At 45.0% G+C, this 15,202-nt stretch overlaps 1 protein-coding gene and 1 long non-coding RNA gene across 3 annotated transcripts; one reads left to right on the top strand and one right to left on the bottom strand.

The window, feature by feature from the left end:
- Positions 1-1,992: 1,992 nt before the first annotated feature.
- Positions 1,993-11,266, bottom strand: DACT1 (dishevelled binding antagonist of beta catenin 1). Of its 2 annotated transcripts, none has more exons than XM_001165895.7 (4): positions 10,681-11,266; positions 8,360-8,492; positions 7,472-7,627; positions 1,993-3,958 (listed from the first exon to the last, which is right to left on the bottom strand). In XM_001165895.7, the coding sequence occupies exons 1-4, from the start codon at positions 11,023-11,025 to the stop codon at positions 2,082-2,084; spliced, it is 2,511 nt and encodes an 836-aa protein (XP_001165895.2). In that variant the 5' UTR covers positions 11,026-11,266; the 3' UTR covers positions 1,993-2,081. The 2 variants fall into 2 exon arrangements, with proteins under 2 accessions (XP_001165895.2, XP_509976.3); XM_509976.8 differs by having other exon boundaries at positions 1,993-3,847.
- On the top strand, positions 3,544-15,033 carry LOC129137070 (uncharacterized). The gene is made up of 2 exons (XR_008539240.1): positions 3,544-3,631; positions 13,970-15,033. It is a non-coding gene; the product is annotated as an uncharacterized LOC129137070 (long non-coding RNA).
- The last annotated feature ends 169 nt before the right edge of the window (positions 15,034-15,202 follow it).

Below are 15,202 nucleotides of genomic sequence, written 5' to 3'. Positions count from 1 at the left end.
GCATGGTGACGCACACTGTAATCCCAGCTACTCAGGAGGCTGAGGCAGGAGAATTGCTTGAACCCGGGAGGTGGGTTGCAGTGAGCCAAGATCAAGCCACTGCATTCCAGCCTCGCCGACAGAGTGAGACTCTGTCTCAATAAATAAATAAAAACCTAGCATCTTTTGTTTAATGTGGGGAGACTGTTCTAGACTAAAAAGAAACCTACAACCTACAATCAAATGCAATGCATGACATTGACTGAATCCTGCTTTGTAGGGGAGGTAGGAGGACAAAAAGCTGCTATTAAGAAGTTCTTGAAACACACTGGGAAATTTTCTATATTAATATTTGATATTATGAATTACTACTGATTTTCCTGAAGTGTGATCATGATATTGTGGGTATACAGGGGAATCTCCTTGTTCTTGGGTAATGCATGCTTTTTAAAGATAGAATATCATGATACCTGAAATTTACTTTAAAATATTTTATCAGTGTGGGGTAGGGAGAGGGGAGGATTGCTATTATATGTTTTTGACCTGAAAAATCAGTAATATAGTTAAACCTAATACATACATACAGTTACAGCAAGCATGGCAAAATGTTGGCAACTGTTGAATCTAGGTGGCATATAGTTGTTTATTGTATTATCCTTTCAACTTTTCCATGTTTGAGATGTTTTGTAATAAAAAGTTGGGAGAGGGGATTCTTTTCAGAAATATTTTCCTTAGACGACACCTATAAAATTTACCTTAAATTTTAAAGTACCTTAACTACAAGTTGTCTGCTTTCCTTCATTTGCTTGCTCATCGTCCATTCTAATACTAAAACCTATCTATATTGCAAATGATATTCTTATGCTAGAATAGGTCTAACATAAATCTCACAAATAACACCAATAACCAGCACAAGATTTACAGGTGTAAACATCTGGTTTTATACCCAAATAACAAACTTAACAGCAGTAAAACAAATGGTTTATTACTGCATATGTTATATTAAATTTACACAATGATATATAAAAACACATACTGTTTATATTATATAGTAATTTAACATCAACAGGAATATCAACACAAGTACTACTCATGCACAAAACATGCATATATTGGTATACAAAAAGCAATTTTACACAATACTGTTTACCAAAAATTTTTTCTTAAAAAACAGCCCTTCCACGTAGGATCAAAGGTCCAATCTGGACTGGATTGCACTAATATGTTCAGGTCAACGCTTCGGTGGCATAGCGCTCAGTGAGCAATTCTGGGATTGGAGTCATGCCCAAGGGTTACTTCATTAATAGTGAATGTCTCTGTGCCCAAGGACCAAAATTTTATCCCAAAACTAAATCCTCCAAGGAATGAAAGGTTGGACTGGCTACAAATTAGGGAGGGAAAAGAAGGCATCTAAATGTTGGATAAACGGCCCTAGAAGGGGTTATTAGGAACAGGGCCTAGGCACCAAGTGTGGCAAAAGTTTTCGTGAATCCTTTTAAGGTCCGTATCGAGGCTGCTATCTCTGGATTTAAGGTTTGGCCTCCAAGTCATGAGTCTAGTAACAGTTCTGAGAATAAAACCGAATGGGGATACATCTGAGAAATGTAGACTACATAAAAAACTATAGAATACAATGACTTCCCCTCATACCTACTGCACACTATTGTATGTGGTGCCCCTCAACAGGAAAACCCTCATGGAGACACTGCCCTGAAGACTCAAGGAACAAATATAAATCCAAAAATTCCATCCACCTGACCTTGGGATCAAAAGATCTCATCCCAATAAAACTTGAACATCAAAACCTGTACCTTGCCGGATGCTCAGAAAGTTTAAAATAAAAAACAGCTGGTACCACAAAACTCACTATCACCACCATTAAAACCTCAATATGTACTTCTAACTAGCAAAACATTCTTTACCTTCCATTAAAGGCACTAGCATCCATACGTGAAGATGAAACAATAATTTACCTTGGTTTTATATTTTTTAAAAAAGCATTCCATTAAAGTATTACACAAAAATGAAAACACCTTTTTAATTTCGGCAACTAGGGAGAAGAAAAAAACACACACACAAACTTTCTACACCAATGATGTCACTCAAACCGTCGTCATCAGTTTCAAAGAGCCAGACCGAAAGCGGAGGATCTTCTTCTTGAGGTTATGTGAGGCCTTAATTTTGACAAAGGTTTTTGCGGGGTGGTTGTGAAGGTCTGGGGCCGTTACCGTTTGAATGGGCAGAGTCTGGACAAACTGGGACCAAATTAAGCCCCCGCTTTCTTCAGAGTCGCTGGTGGTTGTGCTCTCCCCCACGAACTCGCCCTCGCTCACACTCGACTCGCTGTCCCCGAAGCAGTTGGTGGTGTAATTGCTCTGCTCGTCCTCACTGGTGTCCACCACGGTGGAGTGGAACAGGGACTCGCACTCGGCCGAGTACTCGGAGTCGCTAGCCACGTAGGCGTAGGGGCTGGCGTAGGGCAGAGGCACAGGCGCGGGGTACAGCCCCACATTCTCCCGGCGACCGCGCCGGGCCCTCCTCAGGGCCTCTTCGTAGGAAATCTCGGCCGAGGACTTCCACCGCCGGTAGTCAGTTCGCTTGTGCTTAGGTTTGGCCACCACCGCCTCCCGTCCGTGGCCATGTGCCCTGCTCCCCGCCCTGTGGCCCCCGCCCGCGGGCCTGCCGGGAAGACCAGCCTCGGGCCCGCCCCCACTCTTCCTCCCCTTGGAGGAGGCTTTCTTGAGTTTCTTATTTGTATCCAAGTCATCTGGGAAGCGACACTTCTTGCTCCCGGCCCGCGTTTTCTCCCTGACGGTGGGCAAGCCGTTCTCCAGCCCCTGGAGGGCTGGGCCGCGGTGCTTCAGGCTGGAGTTCTTCGCGACGCCCATGTTCCTGTGGCCCCGGTGGAGCCTGACACTGGGCTGCTGCCCCGGGATGAACTGGGCCTTGACCAGGTGCGCTTCCTCCAGGCTTTGGGAAGAGCCCTCACTCTTGAAATCCAAGGCAGGCCTCTCTTCCACGGGGAAAGCTGGAGACAGCAGGGGAGGAGTGGCCGGGGGGACGCCCTGCAGGCTGTTTTTCTGTGACATCTTTTTCAGGGGCTGTACAACTTTGTTCTCCTGCGGCGGGGCAGGGCCTCTGCTAGGACTCTCTTTTGGAGAGGCCCCTGAGAGCTGAGCGCTTTCCTTAGGGGACTCCCCTGTCCCAATGGCGGAACACCGAGCATGTTCTTGCGAGGCTGGCTTGGCCGTTTTTGGCAGGTGCTTACTCTGAAGGTCGGAGGCAGCGCCTGAGGGGCAGCCCTCTGGCAGGGGCGACCTCTTGCTTTCGGCTTGTTCGGCCTTTGATTCTTTCGACCACTGCTTCGGTGGGGAGAATGTCCCATTGTTCAGAGAAGGTATCCCGCCAGAGGGCAGACACGCCTGTTTCGAATTCTTCAGGTTCACACTGCTGCCCTGTGAGACACCGCCCGGGGCTCTGACACAAACGCTCCCGTTCCTCAGAAGCGCTTTCGTGGGGTCAGCGTTCACGCTGGTTCTCGGTTTGTTGGTCCTTACAGGGTGTGTTTTTTTCTGGACCAGGCTCAGAATGTAGCCATCCATTTTCTTGCTGGACGAAGGATGGGAAGCAGACCACAGACTGCTTGGGGACGGTAAGGAACTGTCTGTTTTGACGGCATCTAGCTCAGATCCACCGCAAATGTCACTGGCATGGTTTCCAAGCCTGTCCTCTTCCCTCAGAGGGTTGCCCGTCAGACAAAGGAGAAACATTGGGCTCTGCACAGCCACAGCATGAAGTGGACTGGGATAGCGATATACATCATTCCCGTTTTTAGACACCAGATCACACTGGTACTTGGGATTCACATCTGCAATGACATCAAGGGAATTAAATTGTGGTGTGGAGAGGGAACGGCAAACTGCCCCTGAGGCCTGGTCTTCACAGTGGCCTTCTTTATATTCCAACAATCCTATGAGATCTGAAAAACAGTTAAAGGTACACTCTGAAGAAATGAATTGGTCAGCACCAGCTTGACTCTTTGGCCAATTTTTATGGAAAATCCATGGGTAAAAAGAGATTGCCAAGGATTAAAAAGTGCTGCCCTACCATTTCACATGTAGGTACTGCTACTGGATGAGGGGGAAATATTTAACAAAAATTTTTGACAGCATATGATATATCCTCTGAAGGAAAAAAATTCAGCCATTAAGAATGTTTTCAAACTACTGCATAATAGAGGGAAAACACTTTAAAGTTTAGTGAAAATCATGATATAATACTAGAATATGATTATAATCTTATTAGGATCACATGTATGCAAAGAAAAAACATCTGAGATGAAGCACACCAAGATTCTAGTAGTAGTATTTCAGAATGATCAGAAGTAAGTGATATTTACTTTCTTATTTTCTGTTAAACTGTCTGTACTGCGTTTACAACTGGGAAAAATAAAATTTTTTGAATCACTGTTTCTCTAGGCTGCTCTCCCCTCTGTTCTATTCCTGGCTTTCTTTAGGATAAACTGTACGTTCAGTAGGCTTTCTCCTCATTTTGTGTTTTTTTAAACCTAATTCTTAATGACATCCATTCAAATATAACTGTCAATTGAAAGGTGATGGAAACTGATCAAACTTCAGTAAAAACTGATCAGATTTAAATAATAATCGCCTTATATTTTCAATAGTGATGCTAAAAAAATAAAACAGGGGCCAGGTATGATGGCTCATGCCTGCAATCCTAACACCAAAAGGCTGAGGCCAGAGGATCGCTTAGGCCCAGGAGTTCGAGACCAGCCTGGGCAACAGTGAGACTCCATCTCTCTACAACAAAATTTTTAATTTTAAAAAACTTTTTTAATATCATAAAGAATTCTTGATAAGATTTTAAAAGATTGAGTGGTAGTATTAATGGATAAATTTCCCACTTGTCAAAAATGTTTTTTTTAATAGGATAAAGAATTCTTGGTAGTATTTTAAAAGATCGTGTGGTAATATTAATGGATAAATTTCCCATATGTTGAAAATGTAGATGCCAAAGTACAGCAAAATCAAGCTTGCTGTCTTAAAGGATTTTGATCTCTTAAGTTGGTGAATATTATAAATAACAAATCCATTTAATGACCTTCAGTTATCAGAGAAAATTAAAGTTGAGTTTATCAGTAATAATTTGTCCTCCATCGTATTTATTCATTCAAATACTGAGAACCTATATGTGCCTGATTCTATGTTGAGAAAGCTCCATAAACTTCAATGATAATTAGCAGTCTCAGGGAAAAAATAGTCTAGACCCAGAGATGATATGTAAAGAAAACATAATAAAACAAAAGTGCCATGTCCCCACCCACATGACCCCCCCCAATAAAGAGCTTGTTCTAAAAGGAAACCTCTCTAGCTAACATCCTTCCCCATCCTTCCTCTCCCAGCAACGTAAGCCCTATCTTTGCCTTACTTAAAGCCACACTGACAAACACTTCACTATTCATCCCTTTTCCCTCTTTAGAGTTGAACAAAACAGATATCCTAGCCCCCAAGGCCTGGTGCAACTGTCTCAATTATGTGAGGAAGTGGCATTTGGAAGAGCACGGGTCTGTCTTGAAGGAAAACCTAAACCAAAGTGCCTTTAATGGGTTTATAAAGTTTCCCTCTGAAACCAGATCTGTGGAATGAAGGGGAGCAATTACCAATGAACTTGAGGCCCAGACCCTCTAGATAACACAGTTCTGTGCTTCCTCAAATGATTGCTGCTGACAACACACAGATATGAAGACACCAGCCAATTAGCTCCCTCAGCTGCTCAGTGTTGTTTGCCTTGCCTGGACTCAAAAATTCAGGCTTATACCCAAGTGGAGAACACAGACAAACCAGGAGTGTGATGACTTGTGCCAGGACCCAGAGCAATTCTAATCTTCATATTTTCTCTACTCTTATAAGAATTCACAATGTAACAGGACTAAGGAAGGAGTCTTGAGTTCCAGCAGCAACCCTGCCATTCAGCAGATGGAGAACCTCTGACAATTAGCTTCTAAGCCAAAATTCCTCTTCTGTTAGATGAGAAGGTTGAAAACAACAATTTCTGAATTCCCTTGGGATGATGAAAAACGTGGACCTGGCAGTTAGGCCTGAGCTTAACTTCTGCCTCTGCCACTCACCATCTATAGAGCCTTAAATAACATATCTAACCTTACTAGGCCTCATTTTTTTAATACATAAAATGGAGCTAACAAGACCTGTACTGTGCAGGACTATTGGGAGGATTCATTGGAGATAAATATATACAGAGCATCCAGTACAGTGTGTGACACATACTGGAAATGCAGAAACTCTTCTAGTACAATAGCATGATTCCTTCTGGGGGTCATTGCAAAGATATCCCAAAATAAGGAATAATGGCATGTGGGCACCCACTTAAAAGAAAAAACAAGCTGCCATCATGCAGAACATTCTGGAGAACATGAAAGGGCCATTGCTCCCTGAAGTGCCAACCAGTTCTTGGCCAGGCTGATGGACATATTTAACTTAATGTGAGTGTCAGACTGATTGATTGATTGAGATGGAACCTCACTCTGTTGCCCAGGCTGGAGTGCAGTGGCACAATCTCGGCTCACTGCAACCTCCGCCTCTGGGGTTCAAGTGATTCTATTGCCTCAGCCTCTCAAGTAGCTGGGATTACAGGCACATGCTGCCACACCCGGCTGATTTTTGTGTTTTTAGTAGAGACAGGGTTTCATCATGTTGCCCAGGCTGATCTTTTGTTTTTTGTTTTTTTTTTCTCTCTGCCGCCCAGGCTGGAGTACAGTGGTGCAATCTCGGCTCACTATGACCTCTACCTCCTGGGTTCAAGCAATTCTCCCTCAGCCTCCCGAGTAGCTGGGACTATAAGCATGTGCCACCATGCCCGGCTAATTTTTGTATTTTTAGTAGAGATGGGGTTTCACCATGTTGGCCAGGCTGGTCTTGAACTCCTGACCTCAAGTGATCCACCCACCTTGGCCTCCCAAAGTGCTAGGATTATAGTCATGAGCCACTGCACCGGGCCAACCCAGGCTGGTCTTGAACTCCTGACCTCAGGTGATCCAGCTGCCTTAGCCTCCCAAAGTGCTGGGATTACAGGTGTGAGCCACTGCACCCGGCTGAGTTTTAGCTTTACATAATTAAAAGAAGAAAACAGTTCCAAAATGAAAGAAAATACAGACAACCTAACAGCAAAGGCTCAGAAACAGAGCTCAAGACCTACAATATTGGGACAGGATTTCTAGAGATAAAGTGTCTTGCTGCTATCAGAATATATAACCAAGTAGCACCCAAAGGGTACTGGAATAGTTCTAGATACTCACCTAGATGAAACTGAGTTCTAGATGTAAGTATGGCACTAAATGCCGCAAAGTGATGAACCTTCATTTTTCCACCAGTGAAAGGTGCTGGAGCCAAATAACCTTTTAAGGGCCCTTGATGCCTTCCAATTAAAAATTTCTATCAGTGCTAAAAATTCTTACCTGCAGATTTGGGGCAACCATCTGAGAGACTCAAGGTCGCCTCCAAGGGGCTGCAAAAGCAGGTGCTGGAATGACAACTGGATAAACACTCACTGAACACCGAGTTAGAGGAATTGGAAAGGGATCCTGAAGCCCCATCACTCAGCTCATAAAACCCTACAAATAAAAACACCGTTGGAATTAACGTCATGTCAAGAAATAATGCATATTCACGCTTAACAGGAAAATGAATAATCATTTAGGAAAAGGAGATTTTTTGTTTGTTTTTTGGCCAATTTTGATTCATTGGACTTTGGTGTCCTAATCTTATGGTCTTATTTCAAACAATCCTTAGGAAAAGGCAAAGAGCCCATAACTAGGGGTACATTTCAGAGTTACCCTCACCCTCAAATTGACCTTATTCCTTGACCCCGCCTTTGAACATGTCCAAGGAAAGAAACTTAGATCTGTCAAGCCTCATCTTTATCATGATTGTTTCAGAACAATAATAAGAGAAAAATCTATTTAAGGAGCCCAAATGGTTTAAAAGAAAAAAAAAAAAAAAAACTTTTGAAGTGGTCTCAGGAAGTTGAAGTGTGACTAATTTTCTAGCCCAGTTCTGACTTACTCAAGTTTCAAAGGAGGGCACCTCTTGCAGAAATTTGAATAGCTTTTATTTTTAAACTTGGGGGACTCCAATCACATTGATCTCATTACTAAAAATTTTGTTGTCTGAGTTTATTTCCCTCTTATTCCGATAAAACTGAATGGCAGACTTCTTTTTTGTTTATCCTCTCTCTGCACTGGAAACAAACTCCATTGCCATTTGCAGGTCTGGGAATGTTAACCACAAGGGGCTGAGATATAACTCAAGAGTGCAGAATTCTGTCCTTGTGCTCAATCACTCACCTGAGCTAGGCCGACTGTCTGTCTCCAGGTGCTCTTCAGATGTCTTTTCTACATCCAGTCTCAGGTCACTTATCTGCTTGTCAAGCTCTTGCAACTGATTCAACAAACCAGCATCTCTTCGCCTCAAACAATTCTGATTAGGAAGAAACAAAGGAAACATGAACATACAGGGGTGACAAAAGAACCAGAAAGTCTACTCTAAGGACTCAAATTACCCATCTGAAGAGTTCACTAAACTTAGAAAACCAAAATTTTACTGGATGACCTGAAGTAACGAAAAACTTCGAGAATTCAAGAATATGTCCTATGTTTAATTCCACTTTCTCACATTTTGTGGTGATATAAAGTTTCTTCATAAAAACAAGACTTGTTTTTAGTTTCAACTAATATATACAAACTGACTTTTCATAGATAGGGACAAGAAAAATGGACTGAGACTTTAAATCATCTGGTGTATAACCAGTCTTTTAAAAAACAATACTTCACAGTAGACTCTTTAATTTGAAATGAGAGTAAGAGATTTCCTATAATACACTATAATCTTAGGTGAGATTTTCTGGCCAAATGTCTTGGCCTGCAGAGTTTTGTTTTCTATTAGTTGCTTTGTGGGGTTTAATCAGTCTTAGGGCCTTTGAAAGTGAGAAACTAATACTAATAGCCAGTGCCAAGTATAATGTGAGCTGGCAGAATCCAAAACCCTCATGGGAAGGCCCATCGAGATTTGAACGCCTCTGGGTTTCCAAAGGTGACAGATGGATTGTGCTAACTCACACTGCCACCTAGTGCTTCCTATTGCTGGAAAAACGGGAGAACTCAAAAAGCATCTGGTTCAAATCATGAATGCCAAGTCTACAAATGAAAATAGTACCATAAATACTGACTGGACTGGAATTCTCTTGACATACTGCTTTGCTCCCCTCAAGCGGACAATAGGAATGCGCCACTTACAATCTTGAGATTCATGCAGACAAAAAGGTGCAATTGCACAAAACAATAAAATGTAAAAGTCACCAGCCATAACCAGTGAGAACTGGCTCAAATGAATGTTACATAGGAATCTGGTCTGTGACCGAAGCAGCGCAGTAAAATGCCAAAACAGAGATATTACACAAACCACAGTGTACATCCTTACAAAACACATGCATATGAATGTCTACGCCTCTTGTCTTTTGACTTAAAAAGCTTGGAGACATAAATTGTATGTTTGTTTGCTACAATTAATTTCTTCAGGTAAAATGAACCTATCAAGTAAAAGCACTTTGGTGCTTAAAAAGACACACACACACACACAGAAAAGAAATGATCTGAAAAGAGATAATAGAAGAAAACACATGACAACCGCACAGCATCACCACTTTATTGTGGGAGGGCCACTACCTGGCATGTGTCTAGTTTAGATAGTATCACTTGGTCAGGTGAGGACGTTTGCTGTTTCCAAAACTACATTTTAAGGTCACTGAAAACAAAGCTGTCGCCATTATTCTGAGGCGGGGTCAAAAGCTGTTCATCAATACATTAAGCTACAAAGTTCTTTTTCTTCCCCATTAATGAAGACTGCATAGAAAGACTGAGACACTGACAGAAACCCAGTAAGATAAATGCTTCCCGAGAGCAGGTTCTCTTTTCTCCCACCTCCACCACCAATCACAGCTGGCAGAACGTATAAAATATGAGAGGAGGGGACACAGTCTCCAGCCAAATTTCCATCATTTCCATCTAGTTTGAGCTGCCTTATACAAAGGGCTTCTATTTGAAATTAAGCACCAGCCTGGGTGAAAGCTGGCATGCTGGGGAGAGCTCTCGGAGAGGCACGGCTCCCTACAGGCGCTCCAGTGTAATCGTAAAACTCGGCCTTGGACAGTTAAGCACGCCACAAACCCCCTCCTTGGCTTTTGGCCCCTCTCGGCGGGAGGAGATAAAGTCAAGAAAACCTCCAAATAAAATGGTATTTTAAGTGGGAGTTTGCAAACCGCTGGGGAGAGGGCATATACTCATCTAACTAAGGAGACCGAACGTTAGAACTAGGCGACTCCAAGAATCCCGAAGGCAGAGGAGGAGGGAAGAGCGGCCACCCCCTTCCCGCAATCCGCGCGAGGTCGCCAGACACAAAGGGGGCACACGCCAGAAACGCGTGGGCGTCGGCAGCCCACACGCCGCGGGCACTCAGGAAGGGGATTAGGGAGGTATGGGGCGGTCGGGGGCGTCCCATAACAGCGAGCATCTCCCCAGCCAGAGTCAACCTCGCGCCCGCCCCAGGCCACCTGCCCGACCTCCACCCCCTGGGCAGGAACAGCCGTGCTCCACCTTCGGGCACGACCTACCAATTGCTTTCTTAGCAGCAAGATGTTCTCCTCCAAGAACTTCTCCTCCAGGCGACTGCGCTGCGCCGCCTCCCCCAGTAGCTCCCCAGCGCGGGGCGCAGCGGCTCCCGCACCCCCGGCGCCGCGCAGGGCGCCCCGGACCAGCAGCTCTTGGCGCTGGCGCAGGTACTCCAGCTCCGCCAGCCCGGCCAGCGTGGCCTCCTGCCGCTCCCGGGTGCGCTGCCGCTCGGTGTCTGCCTCGCCCTTCTCCCGCCAGCGCCCCTCGGGCTCCGCCGTGCGCTGCTCGCCTCGGGCCGGCGCCGGAGGCTCCAGCTCCTTCGCCGTCCCGGCCGGACTCGGCTTCATGGCCCCCAGTCGGGCAGCGAGCGCCGTCACCGCAGCCGGGCCGCCCAGGCGGAGGAGCAGGGCGCTAGGGCTGCGGCCGCGGGTGGGCTCATGCCGCCCTGTGGCGGGGCGCGGCGCTGGCGGGGACGGTGGCTAGAAGCCCTCGAGTCCTGCGCGCGACCGCCGGCTGCTGCTGTCCCGGCCCGGGCGGCGCCGTCCGCTGTCGCCGCGCGTCCCTCGCCGCGGCCCGGCAGCTGATAACGCCCTGCCCGGCGCTACGTCACGCGCGGCGGCCCTGCAAACCCCCGCCTGGCGCCCGCCTCCCCGCGCCGGCCCCTCGGCTGCGACGCTTGCGCCCCCAGGCTTCCCCTCTTCTGTCAGGCGCGCCGCCCGGCCCCCAGAGCCGCCTCCTCCTCGCTCGGCCCTCCCCGCCCCTCCTCGCCCCTCCCCGCCTCCTCCCCCGCTCTCTTCGCGGGCCTCCTCGCCCCCTTTTCGGGTTTACTGCACCCGATTTTGCCCTCGCTCCTCATTGGCTCTTTCTCGTCGCCCAAAGCTCGGGGCGAGCGCCTGGAGCCCCAGCATCCTGTTACAGTCGGCCGCGCAGGCAGGGGCCGCGACGGGACGCGGCAGTTGGGCTCTCCGGAGAACTTTCTGAAACTCGACCAAGTTGCAGCACAGTCTTAACCCTTTCCCCACACGGCCACTCCTCATTTCCACTCACACCGAGTTAGGTTTCTTTCACTTCCCAAGCAAGGTATTGCAAGTGTATTCACAGACACTGTGGGGTTGGTTCCTTAACTCCACTTTGTAAAGGCAAGCAATACAGAGCACAATGCAGTGTTCTAAAACTGTTAAGTTTTGTTGTCGTTTTAATTTTTTAACGTCGGTCTTACGATGGACGGCATTTAAAATTAGGCAGGAGGATGTCGTTGTATAGCGAGAGGTTGCATCAATTCTTTTACAAGCCTACGATTTGAGTGCGCGCGCGTGCGCGCTTTGGTTTTTGTTTGAGCTTTTATTATTACTTAGTCTGCGTTTACAATAAGAGCTCTGACTCAGAAATCAGACTGTCTGGATTTGTATCCCAGTTTCACCCCTAAATAGCTGTGCGGGCAACTTATTCCCTTCTCTGTGTACGTTCCCCCCACTGTAAAAGGGAGCAGCTGCTATGGGAACCTGCTGTTGAAGAATTATAATAGTATGCAGCATATGATATATATTGTGGGGGCTGTGCACTTACAACGTGGCTAGCACATAGATAGTAAAGGTGATATGAGTTGTAGCTTTTCTCCAGAGGGATTTATAAGTCTTCCCTCTTGAAGTATCATGTATTGGTCATCTCTGCTTGGAACACACTACTCCAGACCCCTATCCCACTGAAATTTCCGGTGGGATAGGGGTCTGAAAATTCCACTAGCTGGCTTATCTGTGGAAAAGTACCACATATATCTTTAAAAGCAGTACATCCAAGAACCTCGGAAATTCAATCCAGCAAGTCACAATTGCTGAAGTTCAGGCAAAGTGTTGTGTGAAAGAGTGCATCCTATATCGTTATTTCAGACACTTGCACTTTTGCCCATCTGCTTACCCGTGCTAGGAATTCGTCTTCTTTCCTCCCCTCTCTGTGTGGTCTAACCACCCTTCCAACCTTTGAGCTCCAGTTAACTATATAAATACCTGATTCTGATCCCATGCTACCTGTATGGTTATTTATCTGGGTGTGCACACGCATATCTACGTAGGTGTTTATGTGTATCTCTTCTCTCCGTCTACATTATGAAAGCTTCCTGAAGGCAGGGACTGTTTTAATACCCTCTTAGTATCGCTGTATTCAGCACATTACCTTGCAAGCATTCACCTGACAATTGCTAGAGAGAGACTCGAGAATGTAGATTGGTTGTAAATTGTTTTTTCATTAGCATACTTTTAAACTTAATAGTACCCATTTAATCTCTACTACAAATAGAATTAAGTTGACATTTACCAAAAAACAAAAACAAAAGAACTCCCTTGCCACCTTTCACTTTCCTCCCCATTGCTGCCTCCCACAGACATGAAAGAACTACAAACTTGATTCATAATTAACAAGGTTGTATATTAGCTCTAAAAATGGAATTATGGTCAGGTGTTCATAAGTATACAAAATCGATTCTCTTCAGGTTATCTATTCTTTATGCCTGCTGTTGCCAAACACTACTTTATAATATAGGAACTAATTTTCCTCCCTAACTTTAGTAAGGCACGAAAGGATAGTGACTTATCCTGCTTGCCAAATGCCACTCACCCATGTCCTCTGTCATTGTTTCATTCTGCTCATTTCTAAACAAGCTTCTTGCTTTCCAGCTCTGAATTAGATTCCTCTGACTGGGTGGAGTCTATTATTGTGGCCTGTGTTATGTCACACATCGACAACTATATTTGTATAGTTGAGGGGGAAAAAAACCTGAAACACATTTTTACACACTACTAATAAATCTTAAGGCAGGCAGACAAGTCGCTATGTCTCCAAACCTCCCCACCCTCCCAACCCCCCTCCTCACCAAATGCCACTTTGAGCTGGCTCATTAGTCCAAAGCAAGCCATTTGCCATAACAGCTTGTATATCTCCATGAAAAAGTGTTCTCAGCAAGTTTAAATATTAAAACTAATATATTCAGATGGTTCCGCCAATAAAATGGTCACGAATAGGAAAAAAGGTTATGCTTTCCAAAGTATCCATTACACATTAATAAATAATGCTGTTCATTCACATGCCAATTAAAACAAACTCGGGCTGTCAAATGAAGTTAGAAGCAAGGAGCTCAATGCTGTAATTGTTTTTCCAGGAAAACTCCCAATGTCATCAGATTAAGTGAGACAGGCTGGGTTGCCCCTATTCTCTTTTTAAGCTAGCAGCCAAATTTTCTCCCCTCCAGTCTAGTTGCCTGGATTTTCTTTCCTCTTTGATTCTTTGTTTTTGTTGCAGGTATTCCGGAAGCAGTTGAAAGTGATCGCCTACTGCTCCCTTCTGTTGCCAACGGAATCTCACTTCCCCCTACTGTTTTGATTTTTCTTTCCCTTTCTTTTTAAAGCAGGTGCTGGTACTTCTTCCTCCACTAGTGCTATTTCATTATCTCCTTTCTAATGTTGTTCAGCCCTAGTTGGTTCTTTTGCTTTCCCTGGACACGCCTGTCTTCTCAGAAAAACTGTTAATTGACACTCAGAAAGTGTACCACTAACGATGGGGTGGACCTGCTGCCTGGATGATCTGGAGAGTAAGATAAAGTTGCCAGCATGAAAAAGAGTCTTGGCTGAATATATTACAGTAGTGTTAACTTATGCTTGAAGATCTTTCCTGGGCAGAGCCAGAACATGTCCCTCATATCACACAGTCTGATGCTTTGTCCTTAGGCAGAACAGCTCCTAACAGCACCCCCACCAAAGTCTGAGCATCATTCTACAAATGCCTTGTCCAGCAGTGAACATTCTATTGCAGCCAAGCAAAGTAAGGAGCATCAGTTGCACATTTTGCCATCAAGCAAAGCAACAAAATGATGCCTTGCAGCTTTTATGGCCAAACAAACACAAATGATGTAATTGGGAAAAGCTGTCTCCGAATAGGAGGAAAAGAGTAAAGGGCAATCCTTTGAGCTGGAGTGATGACCACCATTCGAGGGGCTGGGATCAAAGCCCCAGCCAGACATCAAAGCCCATTTGAGTCTAATGCCAAAAAAGCCACAGTGAATTAAACTTCATATATAAACTAATTATAGCTTGACCCCACAATCAGGCTTCAGTGAGCACACAGGGGAAAGAAAGCAGACATTGAAACAAAAGATCAAGAAAAAAGAAGCGTGGTAGCAAAATGGGGCAACATCATGGCCCTGAAAATTTTAAACATCTTTTGAGGGCAGAAGGGAATAGGGGAATAGCAGAAGAAACAGCAAATGTTTGACAATGCTGGTCTTGTTTGAAAGGCTATGAAACAACTCCTTCCATCCTCTCTGGTGCACAACTAAACACTACCAAATAAACCATCCTACATGAAAAGGTTACCTTTTAACTGTGTTTTAGTGCTGTTAAAGAGGTTTTTGTTGAAGAAGGCCAGGGTGATTTCACGAAGTTTGGTGGTAAGTTTTTCAAGAGGCTCTTGCTTCCTCCTGCAGAGCACTGTGGATTCCAAAGATTCTAGAATGTCTGGAAGTGAGTTGCATTCCCC

This window comes from Pan troglodytes, chromosome 15 (assembly GCF_028858775.2).
Source record: "Pan troglodytes isolate AG18354 chromosome 15, NHGRI_mPanTro3-v2.0_pri, whole genome shotgun sequence".
In the NCBI taxonomy this organism is placed as follows: domain Eukaryota; kingdom Metazoa; phylum Chordata; class Mammalia; order Primates; family Hominidae; genus Pan; species Pan troglodytes.
This window is presented reverse-complemented; position numbering and strand designations above follow the sequence as displayed.

What these genes read in the sequence shown, in the direction of transcription:
- DACT1 (XM_001165895.7), bottom strand. Translation starts at nt 11,025, where the DNA reads ATGAAGCCGAGTCCGGCCGGGACGGCGAAGGAGCTGGAGCCTCCGGCG. An exon ending in TGCTGCTAAGAAAGCAATTG is followed by an intron (nt 8,493 to 10,680) that starts GTAGGTCGTGCC and finishes CTTCCTAATCAG; the next exon opens with AATTGTTTGAGGCGAAGAGA. An exon ending in TGGTTGCCCCAAATCTGCAG is followed by an intron (nt 3,959 to 7,471) that starts GTAAGAATTTTT and finishes ACTGTTTTTCAG; the next exon opens with ATCTCATAGGATTGTTGGAA.